Source organism: Chroicocephalus ridibundus, chromosome 7, assembly GCF_963924245.1.
Source record: "Chroicocephalus ridibundus chromosome 7, bChrRid1.1, whole genome shotgun sequence".
NCBI lineage: Eukaryota > Metazoa > Chordata > Aves > Charadriiformes > Laridae > Chroicocephalus > Chroicocephalus ridibundus.
The window spans coordinates 32769692-32790915 of NC_086290.1; the positions used below are offsets into that span (position 1 = coordinate 32769692).

At 36.8% G+C, this 21224-nt stretch overlaps 1 protein-coding gene across 4 annotated transcripts in view; it reads right to left on the reverse strand.

Moving 5' to 3' along the window:
* Nucleotides 1-21224, reverse strand: part of LOC134518223 (aldehyde oxidase-like) — a 51926-nt gene that overhangs the window by 19004 nt on the left and 11698 nt on the right. For all 4 annotated transcript variants that reach the window (XM_063340683.1, XM_063340684.1, XM_063340685.1 and 1 more), the window contains 16 exons: nucleotides 21074-21167; nucleotides 18400-18509; nucleotides 17363-17547; nucleotides 16043-16205; nucleotides 15079-15171; nucleotides 13071-13240; nucleotides 12302-12428; nucleotides 11638-11760; nucleotides 10384-10480; nucleotides 9356-9480; nucleotides 7749-7882; nucleotides 6357-6444; nucleotides 4752-4838; nucleotides 2285-2476; nucleotides 1742-1969; nucleotides 603-698 (listed from right to left, as the gene is read on the reverse strand). In XM_063340683.1, the coding sequence (XP_063196753.1) occupies nucleotides 603-698; nucleotides 1742-1969; nucleotides 2285-2476; nucleotides 4752-4838; nucleotides 6357-6444; nucleotides 7749-7882; nucleotides 9356-9480; nucleotides 10384-10480; nucleotides 11638-11760; nucleotides 12302-12428; nucleotides 13071-13240; nucleotides 15079-15171; nucleotides 16043-16205; nucleotides 17363-17547; nucleotides 18400-18509; nucleotides 21074-21167 (2112 nt within the window). The remainder of the gene's footprint in view (nucleotides 1-602; nucleotides 699-1741; nucleotides 1970-2284; nucleotides 2477-4751; nucleotides 4839-6356; nucleotides 6445-7748; nucleotides 7883-9355; nucleotides 9481-10383; nucleotides 10481-11637; nucleotides 11761-12301; nucleotides 12429-13070; nucleotides 13241-15078; nucleotides 15172-16042; nucleotides 16206-17362; nucleotides 17548-18399; nucleotides 18510-21073; nucleotides 21168-21224) is intronic.

The window sequence follows — 21224 nt, forward strand, 5'->3', positions numbered from 1 at the left end:
AGTTTTAGCAAGTCCTCTTCCAACTTCCAGTTGAAATCATTCTGCCCAGTTTGTCAGTATGAAGAAACAGAAAAGACGGGCAATGTTTTAGCTGTACTCAAATTCTGGATTGAGAGTCTGGAGTCCAGTAATTTGTTCCTGATTTTGCTGATTATATCCTGTATGATTTAGGGCAAATTATGTAGGCCCAGATTCCAAGCTTTCATTGACTTGATAAATATCTTTACAGATCTGTCTCTCAATTATCCATTAAACAAATATGATCATAATAATATCTTCTGTAATGTATACTAACCTGAATACTGTCTTTTTTTTTTACCATATGTTTTATGGGATCAGTCCCCAAAAAATCTGATTTCTAATAAGCCTCTTCATGTATCATTGGAAGAATAAAAAACAATCTATTTTTCCTTCCTGCTGTCTCTATGACTCTTAATGAAGGTATCTTTGATTTCCAACTCTATCAATGCAAAGAAGCAGTGGCTATGCCAAAAAAGAAACTGTCCTACTGGTACACTAACTAGCCAAGAAGAAAACCTTCACACTGTTTATCTGCATGACAGAAAAAGCACAAGATAATATTTGTTTGGATCACTTGTTACCTGCATCATTTTTGTATGAATACCCTGCCCCATTTCAATTCCACCATGTGTCAGAAGCACAGACCCATCAGTATAAATATGAACGAGAGCAGCAGCCTAAAAAAGGAAAAACAAAATCAAGATTAGACTAGTGAGAAACATGATGAATTGATGAATCAAAAAAGACAGAAAGTTTTGAAGTATATTTCAATTTATCTGTTTAATGCTTTTGAATAGAAGGCAAAATTTGAAATGCTAGCCCCTGCTCTTCCTCTATAATGACCTTCAAAAGGAAAAGATACAGATTCTTGGAGGTCTGTTTTTTGTGTTGCTAGATCGCGAAATAAATCTACACATGGCAACAGTATCTCAATGGTTCCAAAAGAAGCTGGAGAACCTCCCTCACTAGTGGCTGTACATGCAAATTGCTGCAAGTTCCATTTCTCTCTCATTGATGTTTGAGAGCTTTTGGACTCAGGTTCTTCAACAGCATAGGTTGGGCAGGCTGTCAACATTAGACACAATAGTAAGGTTCTGAGTGAGATTTTCCTCCTGGACTCAGTTGGAATTAGCACTGTAGAACACAAAAGCCCTGTGACTTTAGCCTTGAACAGAGATGGCCTGTTTGATATGATATGGGCCAGCCAATTAATTTTCAATTTATAAAATGTTATCTATTCCAGAAGCACCGGACACCTACATTAAACAAAATACAAAGACCAAAAATACTACCGTCCTTCTTTTCTTCCTTAAACTTAGTCTTTGATGACATCAAAGGGTTAAGCCTTTAAGAACAGCATCCCATAGTATCTCCAGGGTCAGAAAGAGTAAGCTCAGAGCTATTTTTAGAATGGAAAACTTATCCAATGAACACTTCGCCATCAGTCCTCAAAAGCTTTTCATAAAAGCGTTCAACCTGTCTATACCAATACCACATCACAAGAGGTGGGACTGGTCTTTAAGTAGGCGGGTGCCAAAAACCAAACAACTTTGATCCCAGCTTGAAAACAACTAGTAGTTAGTCTAGCCTTCAGGGAACTACCATTAGGAGGATGACAGTTTTCCAAAAGATAACACATTTGGTTTGTATCCTAAGGTGAAGTAACTGTAACTTTCTATGGATAAAAAGCTTAGCTCACTTACTCTTTAAAGGAACTAACCTGAGAAAGATAACGTGTGCCTAGTCCAAATGGAAACTTCATTGGTACAATGGCAATCCCTTTTTTCTTCCAGTAATTTTGTTTGTTAAATTCATTGACAGCTGTTTTCCTACTGTAGTATGCAGATTTCTCCATACATTCATTCCAACACCGTATTAAGTTTTGTGGATCAAGCTTTTGTTTGAAGTGTGTCTGGTCGTTCTCCTTATACATATTTATTTCCCTAATCTGAAATAACAAAATTAACAGCCATCACAAAATCCTGTTAAAGGCAGTCTGACCATTTTGGGGGGGGAGCTAGTAAACAACAAGAAGATTACCATATGTTTTTTGAACAATTACCAGTTTGGTTTGGTTCAGTTTGTAAGAACATGCTGTTCACTCAACAATGAGACATTGATAAAAAAAAAAAATATTAATTTTAGTACAAATTATGTTTGACTCAGAAAAGAGTTGTTCAGACAGTTGAGCTAATGTAACGGGTTTTAACTTTTCAACTGCACAGACTTGATTTCAGGAGAGAAGACGCCTTAATTTCGTCACCTTTTCTGGTGATAAACCAGTTTTATCTGCAACTTCTGTTATCCAAGTTTCTGTCACCAGTGCTGACTGGGGAAAGCCAAACCCTCGGAATGCTGTGTTTGATGGCAAGTTTGTTTTGCAGACACAAGCCAGGCATCTCAAGTTGGGAATCTTGTATGCATTGTCCATTTTTAACAAGGATACTTCTGCTACCTGAGGAAGGGGACAAAGAGGTATATTTAAATGTCAGAACAGTGCTTCTTTCAGATTCACATTTAAATCTTCTTCATCTCATATAAAGACTCATATAAAGACCTTAACCTAAGACAGTTAGCTTTAAAATTGGTTTTCTGTCAGTCACTGGTAGTCAGAATACTCTTATGCACACATACAGAATTTGTTCATACATTTCTCATGCAGCATATTAATTTTCAGTTATTTTTTGATATTCACAGAACACAGATGATGTTACTAGGAGTTGAGTGCTGGTCAGTAGTTAAGGGCGTAACAAATACTTCTTTTTTGCTCCTACTGTGATATCAATAGTCACGCAGAACTAAAAATAGTGAGATTAGGTTTAAAACAATAGAAGCTATAAAGAGAACTGATGAAAGCATTCTGAGTTACCACATCCCATGGAAATTCACAGTTAAGGTTTAGTTCCACCAGAAAACACATGTACTGCAGTCTACAATGTGTTCTTGTTTTGATGTTTTTCTTTTAGAGATTTCACACAACAAACACAAAAATACAAGAAAAGGAAAATATACTAGATACCTCAAATTAGGCTCTAGGAGTCAGTATCAAAATAAATAAATAAGTTTTTAAACATTTTGATGCCTCATGAAGAGGCCACTGGCTGTCTTCAATGTTCAGTAGACTTCTCAGAATGGCAAATTTAAGCCTGTATTTCTACTGTTCCCACTGTGCTTTAAACAATAAACTTCAAAACATTTCTGCACAGAAACAACTGAAGATAGTTTTTCTGTAATAACTGTGTATATGAAAAATGTCATATAGTGCTACCTTTTCACTTAGGAAATATAAGTTGAAATGTTATTTGTAGAATGAAAAAAAAAAGTCATATTTTGGGATTTTTAAAATTATTACCACAACATTTATGGACTTAGAGAAAGTATGCGTATGAAGCTGATCAGTCTTAAGAGGGTTATTGATAAATCAGAGTGAATACAATCTATTGTTATAATATAACTCTTAGCTATACCGAAGTTTCTTCCCAAAAATGTCTGTTCTAATCTTGATGCAATCATAAAGAGTTAAAACATACTATCAATTGTTGACTGAACAATAATTAAATTACGCATAGATTACTGATATTCAACTCCCATGCTGGAAGACCAGTTCTTATCTTAAAGACCATCAAGCACCTTCGCTCTTTCTGGGGCCAGGCTCGCATAGAATAAGGTCCTCTCTAAAGAAAGAATAAATACTAAAATGCTGTCTTGGGAACACACAGATGAATCACACTGGACCAGAAAAAAACCCTGGACTCTAAGTTCGGTAAAGCTTATAATTTTATTTCCAGTAAACCTATTTCTCCTTTTTAAAGCCCTGAATTATTAATGCTATACTGATAGAACCACATAGCTAAGAGTGATGTTAGAGTTAGGCTGTTAAGACATGTGCTATTCCAGCTGCAGCTGAGTTGGGTGGAAAGGTTACTCAGTTGGTTATCACTGCCTTCAAGTCTAGGTCCACCAGCTTTGCTGTATCATTGTAAAACTTCATCTTAAAGTGGTTCTGACATGTGATCTGCATTAACGTACATGCTTTTAATCATGGATTTTTTTTCTAACCCAGGTTATTTTTCAGAAACCGGTTAGGTAGCAATAGCATGGGCAGTTACACTGACAGAATTCAGACTGTAGAAAATACCCACAGGTGGGGCAATGACAAGCAGATGAGAGGTAGTAACCTCAACAAACATTTCAGTTACAGATAGAATAGCCTATGCAAACACAAATAGTTAGTGACTGATACTAGAGCAAGCAACATTTTATACTTTGCAGACCTGTAAGTGAGGAACTGAGGTATACAGTGCAATAAATGCAGACCCAGTACAGAAATGCATAGAGACAGGAACAGGACAGCTACCACTGTGAATTTTCTGAAAGCTAAGAAAGGTCTTCCCAGACTTGTAGACATAAGGTTTAGGCAGGCAGAAATGCAGGTACTATGTATTTTAAAAGGAATACATTGTCAGTTGACATGTTTATAATAGGAAAATAAGCCTGAGAAACCATTCACAAAGTGAATGCATAGGAAAATATTAAAAAGTAGTATAGTGCTTCACTGAACTGAATAAGGAAAGGTTAAACTACTAGGCGTAGATTTTCCAGCAACACGTAGTCCCTATATCAAAAGGCTATATGATTAACAATACATGTGCAAGGGAATTTGGTCTTCATTATTTTCCAGATAATGATTCCTCCATGTTATAAAATTTGTCAGATTATAAAATCCTTACCAGGACAGATTCATCTGGGCTGCATCCTCCATTAATGTAATATTTGGCATCCACAGCTCTGATCCTACCATCATTCATGAAGCCAACCTAGAAGGATCAACAATAACTTATTTCGATTTTGGCATTCGTTCATTTCTTCAGTGCTTGTATATTTTGAAAATGAATGTAACCCACACAATTAGGGTAACACTGCACTATTAATTTCTGGGCACCATTCACTGAAACTATAGAAGGGCAAGGAAGAAAGAAAGCATGGTCTTGAGATATTGGCTTTCCCACCTGGCATATAATAAGCAACATCAGCTCATTGGGAAAGGAAGAAGCAAGGATGCCCAGTGGCTTCCTGTGTATTGCCTGAGATGGCTGATAAGTGTGTCATCTAGGAATGCGCACTGTAGATAAAGTCAAATCCCACCCTGATTGTAAGAATAGTGTCTGGCAGATGGAGAATGACATTTGCTTTTCTTAAAGAAGAAATGTTATCTTTATCTCACATCTCTCTTTTCACCTATTGCCACTTAACAGTTCCTGAATTCTCAATATGAGCTACAGCTCATTTTCAACTTCAGGGAAGCGTCTGATAAAACCTCTCTTACTTTACCTATGTAGTATGTTGTACAATTGGGTATACTACTTATATAGAACTTGTTTAGCATAATTCGCTTAGTATTAGTAGCTAAATTTACTGAAGCCTTAAGCTGCAAGCTGTGAACTTTCACCTAGGTATGTTGAACTTTTACCTAGCTAAGTAAAAGGCCTCAGAGCCAGTTCAAGCTGGAAGAGATAAGGAAGCTACAATCACAGCAGAAGCTGCAACCTTAGAGATAAGAAAAGAAACGACCCACCTAGAAACAGTGAAAGGACCCAATGAAGAATGGGAAGACCCCAAACCCTAATATAACTATTGGTCCAAACTGTTGCGTGATGAGTGGGGAACTTAGATTCTAAGTGTATAATTGCACAGAAATTTCTTTGTTCAGGGTCCCTCTTTGGTGGCACTGAGCTCAAGCTGTAGCTCTATTAATAAAAAATACTTTTATAGAAGAATCTATCTTTCGGCTTATCAATTCAGCAGAAACCTGGAGTTGAACCCTGTTATGGTGGCTAGCATGCGTAATTTCCACAAGTGGAGATAGAAAAGAAGGCAGGAATTTTCCTAATGAGTAGTTATCGCTGATGACAGTGCATGATCAGGGAAGAGATTAATTTCCTTCATAGGGTGAGTTTTCCTGTATGACACTCTTTCTGTGAAAAACTATCTGCTTCTTTGTGTGAACCTAACCATATGGATGGTTTAAAATAAACCTCTGCAGAAGAGGTCTGAGCCAGTTTAGCTTCTCGTTCCCAGAAAGAAAGACAGGAAGAGCTATAAAAGGAAAAGGGACTAGAAAAAAACAAAACAAAATCCTGCGGAGACAGACGCAGAAGCAGAAAAAGGGCTGTACAGCAACTTCATCTCTTGGTTTCCTGGCTAGTAGTTTTGTTTTAAAATTCCATTGATTATACTCATTTTCATTAATAGAACAAATATTAACCAGTAACATTGAAATACTTATTCACAGAATATTGGCAGGTATTTTTTCACTGAATTCTTGTGGTACTCACTTTATATTTACCAATAAAAGGATGTCGGCCACCAGTGATTAACATATCATCCCCTCGACTCAGAATAAGACGGACTGGTCTGCTGGTTCTAAATAAAAAGAATAAAAAAGAGAAGCTAAATTTCAGTCAAAATAAGAGATATTCTGAACAGATGGGTATTCATCATGTATCCAGATCTAGCCATGCATATAAACATGCATTTAGATGAAACTTAACTTTAATAGGCTTAAATACATGCTTAACGCTATGTCCAGAGTTTACGTTTTTTTGCATTTACAATACTATCAGAATTTTCATTTCATCTTGAAATCCAATGAGATAACTCATCGCAAACTTCTTCTGAAGAAACTGTTATTTCAGTCTTAAGAGTGAACTGTGCTAAGTGAGCTAACAGCAGTTAGTATTCAATCTTAAGCAAGAAATAGCCGCCTTTTAGCTATTCAGAATCATACTGAGATATGGTGCCTTGGGATAAAACCAAAACATAGATAATCATAAAAATATGAAAATTAGTCTACAAATGCATATACCATTTAAAATAGTTACTTTTGAAAAAAATTACATAAGATGTAAAATAAGGTCCTAACAATAAAAAAAGATTAAGCAATAAAAAAAAGATTGTTTTTAGCATGGCCTGGCTAATCCAAAACACAGATAACATGGCCAAAAATAATCAAAAGCAGTTTGTACAACAATGACAGTAGTAACAAGAGAAATGTATTAAGCTAACCACTCCGATTACAAGATCATTTTGGCTAAGGCGGGATGTAGCCTCATGTGCATTCCGCAGCAAATCAGTTATGCTTATAAAAGAGGTTACTATCCCCTGACAGCTAAGTGCCAATATTGTCCTGCCAAATTTTGAGCTTTATGATGTGTTAAGGTTCCTCAACTGATTAAAGTAGTATTAGCAAAAATATAATACCTAATAGATTTAAGCTAATTTTGACTGAAAGTTGTTGGAGACTGAACTAGAAGTACTTGTTCGTAAAAGCAGTTCCACTCTTCCTTCTCTTCCTTCTGCATCCTGCTGGGCCAGTGAAGTTCACATCTGGATGGTTCATAGCATGTTTTGTATGTACATACAAAGCCTCAGTAGTTAAGAACTGGTCTTTTTGAAATGCTCAATCATTTACAGGATATTTCTAGTTTATACTAATACCAATTTCTTCAAGCCCCATTAATTTAGTCAAGGCTAGAGCTGCTTAACATAAGCAGTCTAACAAAACAGAACAAAGAAATGCACTGAACAGTATTACAAAACGTGAACAGTCAGGATGTGATGACTTTTTGGCTTGCAACTTTGGGAAAGGAGAAAGCATTTTAGCCAAAATGCAAAAGTTGTTCACTCCGTTTTCTCTTCGTATCCTCATACACACATATCACACTTACTTGTTTGCTGCCACTGCAGCAACTGATGCCAGTAAGCCAGTTTTCAGGAGTTTCCCACCAAAAGCTCCACCAACTCGTTTAACATGGCACATGATCCTGTTGGCTGGAACGCCTAAACTTGCGGCTACCACCTCCTGTAAAACCAGTTTTAACCCTTTGTGTCAATTCAAACAAAGTCTAAAGTTAAGTTCTGAAATAAAAGTCTTTTCTAGAAAAGGGTTCCATAGGTGCTTCGAGTTTGTTTGTGTTTTTTTATCAGATGAAAATAATTTTTCCTTTACCCTAGGTTAAAAAGCAAGGAAAAGATAACAACAAACACTTAGCATTGTTCGCCTTTAAAATCTCTACCATGAAGACTGTGAATGGGCCACGGACAGAATTGAAAAATAATACCCTTGGATTTCATTTTTTAAACAGTAAGAACCTTCAGGTATAAGAAAAAGGGATTAGAATGCAGTCTTTATTATTTTGATTACTAAGATCATGAATTAGATTTTATTTTTTAATACAAACAAAACCATTTGGTTTTTAATAATCTAAGGTCTTGCTAGTGTCAGGAATGTTCTTGCTTCAAATAATTTTCTCAAACACAAAGTTGTTAATGCTTTTTGGTTATTGGCAATGTAATAATAATGGAAATGATAAAAGGAGCTGAACTCTGCTTGAACATGAAATGCCAATGTTGAGTCTGAAATACTATCAGTTTCATGCCCTGTAGCTATTGCTATGACCCCATACCCTATGTCAGCTTTGCTTTACCATTTACCATCATGAAAATGATCAGAGGGCTGGAACACCCCTCCTGTGAAGAAAGACTGAGAGAGTTGGAGTTGTTCAGCCTGGAGAAAAGAAGGCTCCAGGGAGACTTTACTCTGACCTTTTAATGTATAAAGGGGGCTTATAAGAAACAGAGAAAGACTTTTTACCAAGGCCTGTACTGACAGGACAAGGGGCAATGGTTTTAAACTGAAAGAGGGTAGGTTTAGATTGGACATAAGGAAGAAGTTTTTTACAATGAGGGTGATGAAACACTGGAACTGGTTGCCAGAGAAGTTCTGGGTATCCCATCATTGGAAGTGTTCACAGTCAGGTTGGACAGTGCTTTGAGAAACTTGTTCTAGTGAAAGATAACCCTGTTGATGGCAGTGGTGTTGGATTAGACAGTCTCTAAAGGTTCCTTCAAACCCAAACTATTCTATGACTATGATTTTGGCATGGAAACGCAGTCCACCTACAGCTATTAGAGTTGATCAAACCGTCAGCAGACTCTGACTCTGCAGGGTGCTGACTGCTCTGCACTTCAGTGGAAAGCTAACGGGGATGGAGGAGCCTCAGTACTCCATAGGGAATTTTTCACACCTACAATAGTGGGGCATGAGGTACTTTGAGGGAAATAAGAGACTTCTACTTGCTCCTTATCCTCACAACGTAGTGGTCAGTGTTTATCAGGATACAGCAGTACTACAAAGCAGCTGTTGTTGGATAATCCAGATGTGCAATTTTATGTTCCTACTGCTTCTAAACTGTTAAGATGGATTTTTAAACCAAACTTAAAAACCTCTATTGTTATGGGTTCAACCACTTTCTCTGAGAATGCACTGTATTACCTGAATAATTGCTGGATGCTGTGTTGACACATACAGATCCATTTCTTTATCCTCTCCTTTTGGAACAGCAAGCACACTCTGAGTCTCCATGTAAAAATGTTCCTGTCCCCCAATGTGAATTTCCCCTGATCCAAAGAGAAAAACACAAGTGTTACTAAGGGAAAAGGACAGAAGAAATTAACCAGGAAAGAAATAATGGCCCATCATCATGTAAGTTACAGTAATCAGCATCCAATCTCCCGATACTTCCTGTATAAAGAGGCAAAATCTAAGATAAAAACACAGATTAAACTCCTTGCAGGATTAAATTGGTCTTGATTCAGTGGCATCAACAGAACTTGATTAAGAGCAGAACAATATTGCCTACAAGTGGTGACAATATTAAAACAAAACATAGATAAATTAAACAGAGCATGGACATACTGGGCCAGGCCAAGAAGGTGTCCACCAAGACAGTCAGGAGGTTGGACCAAGGCATGTATGAGAAGAGGCTTAGAGAACTGGATTTATTCATCCATGAGAAGAAAAGGGTTAAAGGGGAGATCTTATTGCTGTCTACAACTACCTCATGGCGGGGTGTAGAGAAGAGAGAGCCAGACTGTTCTCAGACATGCACAGTAGAAGGAAAAGAGGCAACGAACACAAGAAATTCCAACCTGATATAAGAAAAAAAAAATTCACCATGAAAGTAAAAACATTGGAAGAGGTGCCTATAGAGGTTGTGGAATCTCCATCTTTGGAGATACGCAAAACCTGACTGGACATGGTCCTTAGTAACCTGCTCTAACTGGACCTGCTTTAAGCAGGAGGTTGGACTAGATGACTCCCTTCCAACCTAATTATTCTGTGATTCTGTTTCAAGGACAGAGGATGCAAAAAGCTTGAAGGTAGTAGCAGGATCACAAGACCACTAGGTTTAACCACACTTTCTTCCTATATGGAGAAAACGTAGAACTGGGACTTGAAAAACAGACAGAGAAACCCAAATACTGACAACAACTTCTCACCAAATGTATTCTGCAGTTTACCTTCAATTATATTATCAACAGTTTCAAATGCCTGATCAACGTTTCCTTGTTCTAATTGTCTTTTTGGCTCAAAGAACGAGTTGTGCTTTATAGCTTCCTGCAGGGAAGAAAAAGAGAAATTATTCTTTTTTAAGTATATTAAAGGTTCTCAGCTTGATGTAGCATTTCACTCTCAGGAGAAACAACATTCTCTCCCGAGATTTGAACCACCAGCTACAAATTCAATGAAACAGTGTATTTCATCGCGTCATTGTTGATGAGTTTGTGTATTCAGTTGCAGCAATTCTTTCCTGTTGTGTCTTGTGTTACTGATGACAGCAGTTTCTGAAGGAAATGCATTCAGTTTATTCAACCTGCTCTTCCCTCTCATATGTCTAGCAAGTGACCAAGACAGCACAGAATAAGAACACAACCACAGCATCCAAAGAGTGATGCCCATTACGAGGGGGAGAAATCACAAGAACTAAGTAAAAGTGGAATCTATTTATGAAGTATTATTTGCTTTATTTTTAGTAAGACTTTATTGGAGTTTCAATTGTAATGAAATATTAGTAAAATTTGCCAGTCTTTAAAAAGAGGCTACTTCTATTTTTTACGAGAAAGACTGTTCTGTTACACCCCATGTGCATTATAGAAACAAGCTGTAAAGTGACTACCAGAACTAACGCTGGTTCCCTGCAAATGTGTCCTTTGTTCCTTACTTCCACTCATTTCTTTAACCCAGCATAAGTCCATTTCCCCCATGACTCCCACATCACATTTCTAAAATATTCTATATCCCTAATATCTTTCCCCTCACGTTCCTCCAACTCTTCCTACATCTCCAGCATAACTTTGTTGGCTTACTAGCTGGACATAAAAATGCTACAGATAATCAGCAGCTGATTTTTCAGCCACATGCTGATTGCCCAGCTGGTAGCTATCCAAAGAATCACATACAACCAGTATGCTCATTTCCTTTTCCTCACTGGGAACCTTAAGAGTTCTTTTGTACTCTTATGTTTATTATTATGAAACTTGTGGGACCTTAATACTTTTGAGACTGTTGCCTATCAATCACAAGCAATCAAAATTAGCCAAAAGGTTGAAAACTTATTTATAACGAGACTGACAGACTGGTTAATTGTGTGTTCATATTCACCTTGTTTCCTTAGAAAATCGTGTTTAAAAAGCAAGTGAAGAGTGTCAACTGCTGCTTCCATTAATTAAATAGATAAAACAATAAAAGAGCAAGATAAGAGAAATTATTTGTACCTCAATTGTTAAGATCACTGGTTCCAACACTTCATACTCTATCTTCACTTTTGCAGTTGCTTGTTTGGCATGAACATCTGAATCCGCAATTACAGCACAGACAATCTGTCCCACACAAATCACCTGTAAAATACACATCACTTAATAGAACAGTGGATTCAAATTATTCCCATATCTGTTGCTGACATTACTCTTTCATGTAACCACTATTCATGTTTCCTTTTTAGAATTTTGTTTTGAATTAAGACTTTTGTATTTTTTAGATCATCCATTAAGCTAACAAATTATTAGAAATACCGTTACAACTGTGGAATCAAGGAAAATACAGTATTAAAAAATGGATAAGTGATTTGGGAGACTAATTTTCATTGAAATGTACTCTCCCAACAACTCAGAGGGTTTTATGAGGTTTACTCTGCATTCTTCTGATTAATATATTTTCCCCTAGGCAGAATATAATACATAACAGCTATTTTGAAGTTGAAAAGGGAGCGGGAAAAAATGGTAAGAATTTACCTTGTCATAAAGTGCTATGGCTAAAGTGATTTCCTGATATAAACACAATACAGAAATTCAAGAGTCAGCAAGTAAAATTTTGTTATAAAAAGCTGAAGAAAAACAGTAAAAATGAAGAAAATTAGTTAAAAAAAGGTTGTAGTGATACCTTGTGCCTTGCAAATATAACCTCTGGATCATCAGAATAGTAAAACTCGTTTGTAGCTGGTACATCATGAGCTGTTATGATATCGAACACACCTGGTTCTTTTAGAGCCTCTGAGGTATCTATAGATCTGATTGGGATATGGGAAGAGAGAAACTTAATTCGTTAGTTTTACAAAGCTTTGCACAGAGGAAGGGAACATAATAGAGGTATGTTTCTTGTACTGACATCTGCTCATAGGGTTCAGACATGTCTTTTCCTTCTATCTCTGGCATGAAAAGAAATGCAGGTTAAAGGCAATTTAAAATTCTACTAACCTGCTTCATTTCTAGGAAATACTCTAGATGCAACAGGGAAATCATTGGCCCATTAGACTGCCTGAACTGCATTGATTTAATAAAAACCACTGCACAATTATGATGCTGCAATTGCAACTTTTTAAGACCTCACAGCGTACACAGATATCAAACTGATACAAATAAGCATCTGCAAACAGAGAGTTCATGCGGAGAATTATAATAGAAATGGCAAGACCAGTATAAGCGGAGAACAAATGGGAATTTATGAGCGTAGAAGGATCAGAAGGAATGGCAGAACGTTTATAAGAAAGGCATGCTTTGATAGCAGGTCATCAAGATCCCAGAGCAACAGTGTTGCTTCCAGCACCTAAGCCAGTGTGGGTATCAGGCGTGCTGTTCCATATACACCATAACTCGTTAGTTTGCTCTAAAAATCTCAGTCATCAATTCATAATAACACTTTGAACACTTACACAATCTTAGCATGAGCTCTGGAACTAGTGACGACAGCCAGGAAGAGCTCTCCATCCACAGAAGGAAGGTCATCAATGTAAACTGCTTCACCAGTGGCATGCATAATTCCAGACTGGTGCATAATGGGCCGTCCTACAGGATCCTCGGGAGACTGACTTGGCTCTATGTCCTGTACAGTCAAAAATATATACACCCCACCACCAAACTTTTTCTTATAAAAGAATAATCTTGTTATTCTTAGAGTAATCAGAAAATCAGATGAAGGAACAACTGGTCTGATCCAATTCTGATTCTGAGCAATCTTCTGATTCAATATTGAAAACAGATGTGGATGCAGGACCTGACTGCTACTCCTGGACATTTCTTCAGCTTCTTCTCTTAAGAAGCCTTCTGAGAGCCTTGCACAACTTTATCTACTTGGATTTTTTTCCTTAATCATTTACATCAAAGTGATACAAACAGCATTTCTTTTTCAGAAGGACAATTTCATCCCTTACTGATTGGTGTCATGAAGCTCTGATAATTTCTGAATTATTCTCACAAGATTCTGCTCTGTATTTTACCAGTGTCTGGTGTTGTACCTTGAGCTACTTGCAGTGATTCCTAGGATTTGTCTTCCTTGCTGAAAGATTGCAGCTGATCAATGTAAATCAGTGAGAAAATGTTGTTTAAATATTTCCTTCCCAATTTTATTTCCTTACACCTGTGTATGAATTTAGTGTCTTATTAATTCTATTTCACTAAGTCTTTCCTGAAAGTTAATTCAGTGTTGCCAGTGAATTCTGCCACACCAACTAGTTATTGCCAACTTCCAGAACACTTTTTCAGTTTCTGGGTCAGTCTTCACACTAACTTTTTCCTTTTCTACATTTATAACTACTTAATTATTCACATCTCTAAACCTTTTTTCTTCTATAGTTTCCAGCACACAGTGTCCCTGCTACACATTTCTTCCTCCTGCTCTTTCTAGCACACTTGCTGCTATTATTCTCCTTAATTTTAAAAGCTTAAAATAATCAGATGAAAAACTCCAGACAAAAGATATGGACTTGAAAAAGTTAGACAGAAATTTAAAGTAAAAACCCAGATTTTCTGGGTTTCTAAATAATTTCTGTTGCTCAATGCCAACAGATCTGAATAACAAATTCTTCCCATTTCTGTTCAGTCACTTTCTTACAGCTGGGGAATAAATTGCCGAAAGTCATAAAGAACTAGTTCCTTTGATGCTGGCCCCTTTTACAAGTCTTTTTTTTTTTTATAATAACTCTGAAGAAAGATAATGACTTCAACAAATTCAAATAATTAAAGCTAAAATGCTTTTCTAAAGAATATCTGAAAACAACAAAGAAAAAAGTTTACCTAGATTTCATCTGAATTCTCCATAAGCTTCCAAAAATCTGAGATTTTTACTTCTGTATTGAGAGTATCAAAAAATCAACAATCCTTGCAGGAGTTCCCACCATGATCTAGTCACAAGAGTGATCTCAGAAAATCCAAAAGATTCTTTGCTGCCCTCTACTGCTGACTTCTCCTTGAACGCTCTTGTTAATTCGATCAGATAGCTATCACAAACTCCATCTTGATTCCTAAATCTACAGTGAGATCTAAGAGCCCTCTGACATCTTAAGAAAAGCGTATCTTCAGACAAGAATACTGTAGTGATAGCTAGAGACTTGGGCTTTTCAATATTTTTTATTCTATTTTATTTTTTTTCCAATTGGGTTGCACACTGCAATATACCTAGTTTAAGCAGTGTGACAATAGAGTTTGTTCAGCATGTTTATCTTTTGAGAACTGTTTAGAAGAAGTGAGTATACGCATATGAGTCTATTTTTACAGACAAGGTTTTTCTAATTGAGATATGGTTAAAATCAACCATTAAGAGCCTGTTGCCTTCAATCCTTTAGAAAATTTGTACCTGAGCTTCACAGCAAGGGTCATGCTTGAACCACGACTTTTTATCAAGTCTTATAAAGCATAGAACAATATCAGAATAAAATCACTTGCCTGGTATATTTGGATACTCTGGGGCATTTTGGTTTGGAAATCTTGTAGGACACTCCTATATTCCATAGGTATGCCAGGATAGTGGCCAGGATCCTGAAAAGGAAGTAAGTTAATACTAAAACTCATTTTGAACATTCCAATTAAAAAAGCTAACAACAAAAATCATCAAATACAAACCCTTTATACAGGAAATTCCTACAAGACTCTAAAATCTAAAATCACAATTTCTTAAAAATGTAGAGTTTTTATATTTCAGTAAATAATATTTAAAAATATATTGGATTCAATACATATGCTTGTTTAAAGTAAGCAACATAAAGCAGGGATAGCCAGCACAGATTTGTTCTGGGGTCCGATCAAAACTGGCACAGTTTTTTACTTTTTATTACTCCTGGTAATAGTAAATTACCTAGTAATGGTAATTCAGAGGAAAGAGTTCAAGGTAACACAGAAGAAAAAGGCAAAAGGGATGTTTTTCCTCATAAGAACAGATTTAATGCAAAACCAAATAAATTGCACCTAGGAAGTACTGGGAAATGAATTTTTAGAGTCCTCCTCTCTCAGTCAACAACTCATACAAGAAGGAGGATTAGTTTAAAACCTATAGTTGCTTTCCAAAGCCTTTATTTCTGTTTTGTCTATTTATGTTTTGAGCTACAGACAGATGGAGTAAGACCTTATGTATGTTTTCTTTGGGCCTGGGAGCTCAATACTGATATATTGTTGCATTAAGTTTGCTCAATTTTTTTAAAAGCCTAATGTACAAGGTGAAGATACGTGAGCACCTAAAAGTTACATGGGCATCTCTCCATCAGCCTCTTTGGGTGTTATGCACTTACATTCCTCTGTATATCTGAACCCCAAAGACAGTATTTAGCACATTGTACAAATTGCAAGCATCAGCAGATAGAATAAAACCCCATTCCTTTGCTTGCACGAAAGCAGACACGGAGAACTAATTTACCATTGTCTTCAACCACTGCAATACTTCCAGGAAAAATCTGTAGAAGAAACTGACTATCAAAGTTTTCTTATAGTCTGCATTTTCACCACTGGCTGAGCCTGGAAGAGCAATTTCTTTAAGAACTAGTCTGCAAGCTTCATCCAACATTTGTTCATTCCAGTGCCTGTCAGGAAGAATAATAGAAACAATCAGACCAGGACTCAAAAAAAAAAAATACAAAATGCAGTAATATATTTGTACAATGGACCACAGGCACAATCCTGCTCACAATGGAGCCAAACTATTGATTCTAATGATGGCCTGCAATTTTGAAAACAGTGTAGATCAATGTTGCTCACAGAAGTGAAGTCCTCTAAGTCAATGCAACTGAGTGCTATGTCAGCCTTTTAAAAATAAATAAATTAATAAATAAAGCCTGTTACAGCTTTAAAGCTGATTTAACAGTCTCATAGATTATCACTATTCTGCAGATGCTGTCCTATATTTAAAGAAAAGTGGATAACAATATTGATGCAAACTGTAGATGCTTTCAAGGGATTTGATTAATGCCGGATAGTTGTTACATTTTCTGAAAAGGCTGTCTTCTTGAAGTATCTCAACACAGTTAATTCTCCATAGTTACACAATGCTAGAAATCAAAATATAAATCTGTTAGAATAAATTTAATCATGTAAAGCAGCAAAAAATAATGAGTACTTCAAGTTGCATATTAAATGGTAAAACAGTCCAGTGGGACTCTGTTTAGACAAATGTTTTCATAGTGCTTGAATTAATTGTAATTTTTTTCTTCCAAACCTTGGAAAGATGCTGCAAAGTGGGAGGGAATGTCAGGGATTAACTTCAAAGATTATCAGGATCTTGTAGATGAAGAGATATTGAAAAGGTTAAGGCTTGACTTCTGTTCCTAAATTTATTGGGCACATCTGAAGTTTTTAAACTTTGTATCTATTAGAGCCAAACTGAAGGACTCAAGAACACTGACAATAGGGGATTATCAAACCTACGGGATACAGCATCATTTACCAATGCTTGGGTTTAGGTGCACAACTGACCTCTGTATACCTCATCCACCTATCTCACAGCTCATCTCTCTCTCGTATCTCTCTGCATATTTCACATCAGAATTTTACCCACGTGCAGACTCGAAAATGTAACAACCGCGAAAAGTCATCATTAAGTTTTGACCAGGTCATCCACTTGAACGTACATGGCATCACCTAGGCAAATGAAATCTTTCTGTACTTCTGTGGTCCAAGGAAGTACACCCGAACTCTCAAAGTCCCTTTATTTAGAGATATAGAGAAGGCAGAGAAATTGTACCTTCCGGTAAGTGTCCAACAGGTTTGTTTTGCAGAGACTGTGGTGGAGACAGCACCTCCATAGAAAATACTTAAATCCTTTATTACGTCTGTACCTTCTTCAAAAAGGACTCTCATCCCAGCATTGGTTATTGGGAGAGCATTTTCCCGTCTTGGTGCTTGTCGAAATGCAGAGACATACTCCCCCTAAGCGAGATCAGACAGAAGTGGCTAACCTGTAGACATTTAAGTATCTGAAAGCAGAACTTGCTATTGCACTACGTGAAGCAGGAGAATAAAAAAGTGAAGAGCACAAATTCAGCTTCCTGAGCATTCAAGACTATACACTTCCTTCTCTTGACCTTTCAGTAGCTTCACCATCTTTGATCTTCTGGCAGCCCGTACCCAATCCTCCATCATCTACACTGTTCAGATGACCTAGATTTTTTCATGGTAGATAGGTGGAAGACAAGGATCTTGTGGAGTTGCATTTATAAGTAGTACAAAAGCATAGAGGCTTCAAAGTATTGCCAAACTTCAGTACTCAGATATCACAACTCCTAATTCTCTTAAGATCTTGTATCCACTCTTGCAAACACAATACCAGTTAAAGACTATTATTCAGTTCAGCAACATTTATGGAAGCACCATGCACATGTCCAATCTTATCTCATTTTAAGAAAAATCCTCAAGAGATGACAATGCTTTACCTGCTTGATGCCAATCCTATCAGGGGTAAGCAGCCTGCTTTAGCGAGGACTACGGCAGTTTGTCCAAGACCCCTTTCTGTACGGAGTTTAGACAATTCCTATTGCCCTCATCATTTTAGGGTAACTTTTTGTCAGAATATCACTTTTTATATATCACCAGCTACCTGCAGAGTTGCGTTTTTTGGCAAAAACTGGGAGATAGTGTGGCACTGACAGGATCAAACATAAGGAATTCAGAAAGTGAGCAGTAATACTGTTACTTTAAACATAGGGATTATGCCACATCCTGCTCTTTATTTAATAGTCTTTAACTTTGCATAAAGCAAATCTAAACAAACTACTAACTTACCTTCCTAGAACAGGGAATATGGACAGAGACTAAGATCTCTTCTGGCGTAATGGTATTGTTGCCAACTCCATCTGCAAAAATATCACTCAAAGGAATCTGACGCTTTCTTCCTAAAAAAAATCCCAAATCCAGAAACTTCTGTAAAATTGTGCCATTAACATACACCAATCATATTTTAATTGGCAAAAAAATACCTGCAGCCTTCCTGAGTAAATAATAAATGCAGTGTTTATATAACAAATTATCAGTATGCTCTACAAATCGACAGCTCCATCTTCCATACTATCATAACACCAGAGTCCTAAGAAAGTGCCCAGAGATCAATCCCTATTCCGTAATCCAATCTTCCCTTCTGATACTGCCATGATGATCCCATCCCCACTCCTGCCAATCTGTTCCAAATCTCTGCAGCTGCTGTCATCCCTACCTTTCCTTCTAAAACATAAAGAATGAGGAAGATGGGAGAGAACGGGAGAGAACTTCTGCAAAAGTGAAAAAACAATTTTTAATTTTTGTTTTGCTGTGTGTTTGTTTTTGGTTTTTTTTTTTCTCCTGAGATTCATAACACTTCTAGGAGTCCAGAAGGGAATAAATGCTATTGCCTTTTCCTGTCTGTTTTTTTAACATTATTTTAAAATTATTTTAGATTATTTTAAAAGTGACTATGCTTGTCTTTGTATGATACATACTATTAAGGATGGGATTTTTGAAAGAGAAGAGAACAAAATTCTGCAAGAAACCTAAATCTGTAAGAGTCCTTTGAACACTTAAGTTTAATCTGTGCTACACTGGGTTTGCCAATACCACTACACAGTTAAGCTAGCAAGCCTTCTGGAAATGCAACCCTTTAACACATATAATTGATTATATTAATTAAACAAGCTCCATCAGCTCAAGGAGTTTTGTTTGTAGAACTACAACTGTACCAGTAACACAACTGTCAAGTAGCATTGTCATTCTGCAAAGACACAGAGGCATAAACAGTGTACAGATGGAAATCCACAGTGATTCACCCGTGTGAAATTTAACAACATGTGTTTGACAGATGAAGTCAAAGTGCATTTTTTACTAGTTTTCTATGTCCTTTGTACTTTTTACATGCTACCCAAGGGGTCCAATGAATTTTTAAATAAATTATTTCTTATTACTAGACAATATTTATCTTGCAGTAGCCCTGAACTATCCCAAGACTTTCTAGAACCACATAATCTTCTGTGTCGTTTTTAAAAGGTTCGTATATTAAAATCCTTCCCTGACATTCAATGAACGTGATACTTCAAGACTGGCTGCTTTACAGCAAGATTTTTTTCTTCGTGTGTTTCATGTTATGTGCGATGGTGACACTGTAACCTGGTCATCCTAGAGTATCATTTAGCATGAAAATTGCATTCCTTAAATATAACTAGTGTGACAGTAAAACTTTACTACAGGAATTTTATTTTGCCAAAGTGTGAATATGAAAAATAACACTGTTAAGAACAGCAGCTCTGGCATTTCTGGATTTTTACTTTTGCAATTCCATCCAGAATACACCTGGTTTACATACATAAAGATTATTGTCCAATCACACCTGTGAGCCTGCCAGCATCTAGGAGGGTGCATTTTCTCTTACAATGTGATTTAAGATAAATACTAAGAACTAAGAGTGTTTCTGCAATCTCCTTTTCTTGAACAATCCACTTTTCCTATGTTTCACTAGCTACCATTTGGTAAAGAAATATGTTAAAAACCTGTGAAAACGCATAAAACCCTCTCCAGCAGTAAAATTCTGCCAGTTTAACAGAGCAAGATATCAGTCAGTGATCCTATTCATCACTCAAATAAGTACGCACAACATTAGAATTGTTAAGAAGATGCAAATTTTTGTAATTTCACTTGTCAGAATGACATTCTGACAGGTATTTTTCCTCTCAACACCAATCTGCACAGAAAGAAATCACAGAAATCATGCAGCTTAAGTTTTTGTGTATCCATTCCAAGAAATCCTGACTCAGAAACAAGCCCTTAAAGAACTTGTATTTCAGGGTACTGAGTAGAGTATTACATGGTCTGAAATAGCAACAGGCACTTCGGATCAAGAGCAAAAAGGACGTAAGCCATCTAGAAGGGAGGGCATGCAATTCCAGACCACCAGATAGCTCATGTTTACCAATAATTTTATCAACCTTCCAATGCTAAGGTAGTGCACAAGAAAAGGAGCAAGTAGAGGGGAGTATATATACAGTGATGGAAGGAAACTGAGGAAACGGACATGGAAAAAGGTGCTGAACTAGTGGTTTCTTGTATCAGAAGCATCTGTGAGGAACGAGAAGGCAGAGATCTCTTCAGGGCCAGACAGTGATTTTAAAACCAGAGCAAAGCATCAATTAAAGAAAAAAACTACCATGGAAGTGGGGATGTAGTATACAGCTACTCAAATTGTGAGTTTTTATGAGTGCTTATAGTAATTCACTGCTCACAGAACTATATGTGGTCCGGTTGGTCTGAATGCTTACCCTTGTCATGAGAATCTTTCACATGTTCTTCGTTTGCAAATTGCATCTCTTGCAGATATGATCTTGTATGAGAGCAGGAAAAGAGTTCCTTAAACTCACCTGTTGTTATTTCCCCTCTCCGAAAGCAATAGGATCCTGTACCTCTGGCACTACTACAGAGACAGGGTATCTCCTCTTACCTCTTGAAGCCAGATTGAGCATACAGTTGCTGGCTGCCAGAACAGGGTTCAAGTCTGAGGTTGATTTTCTACTTATGATGTTTCCACCTAAAGACTTAAAAAAAATAAATTTATGTCACCTTTCTCCATCTTCTTCATGTTTTTATGTTAA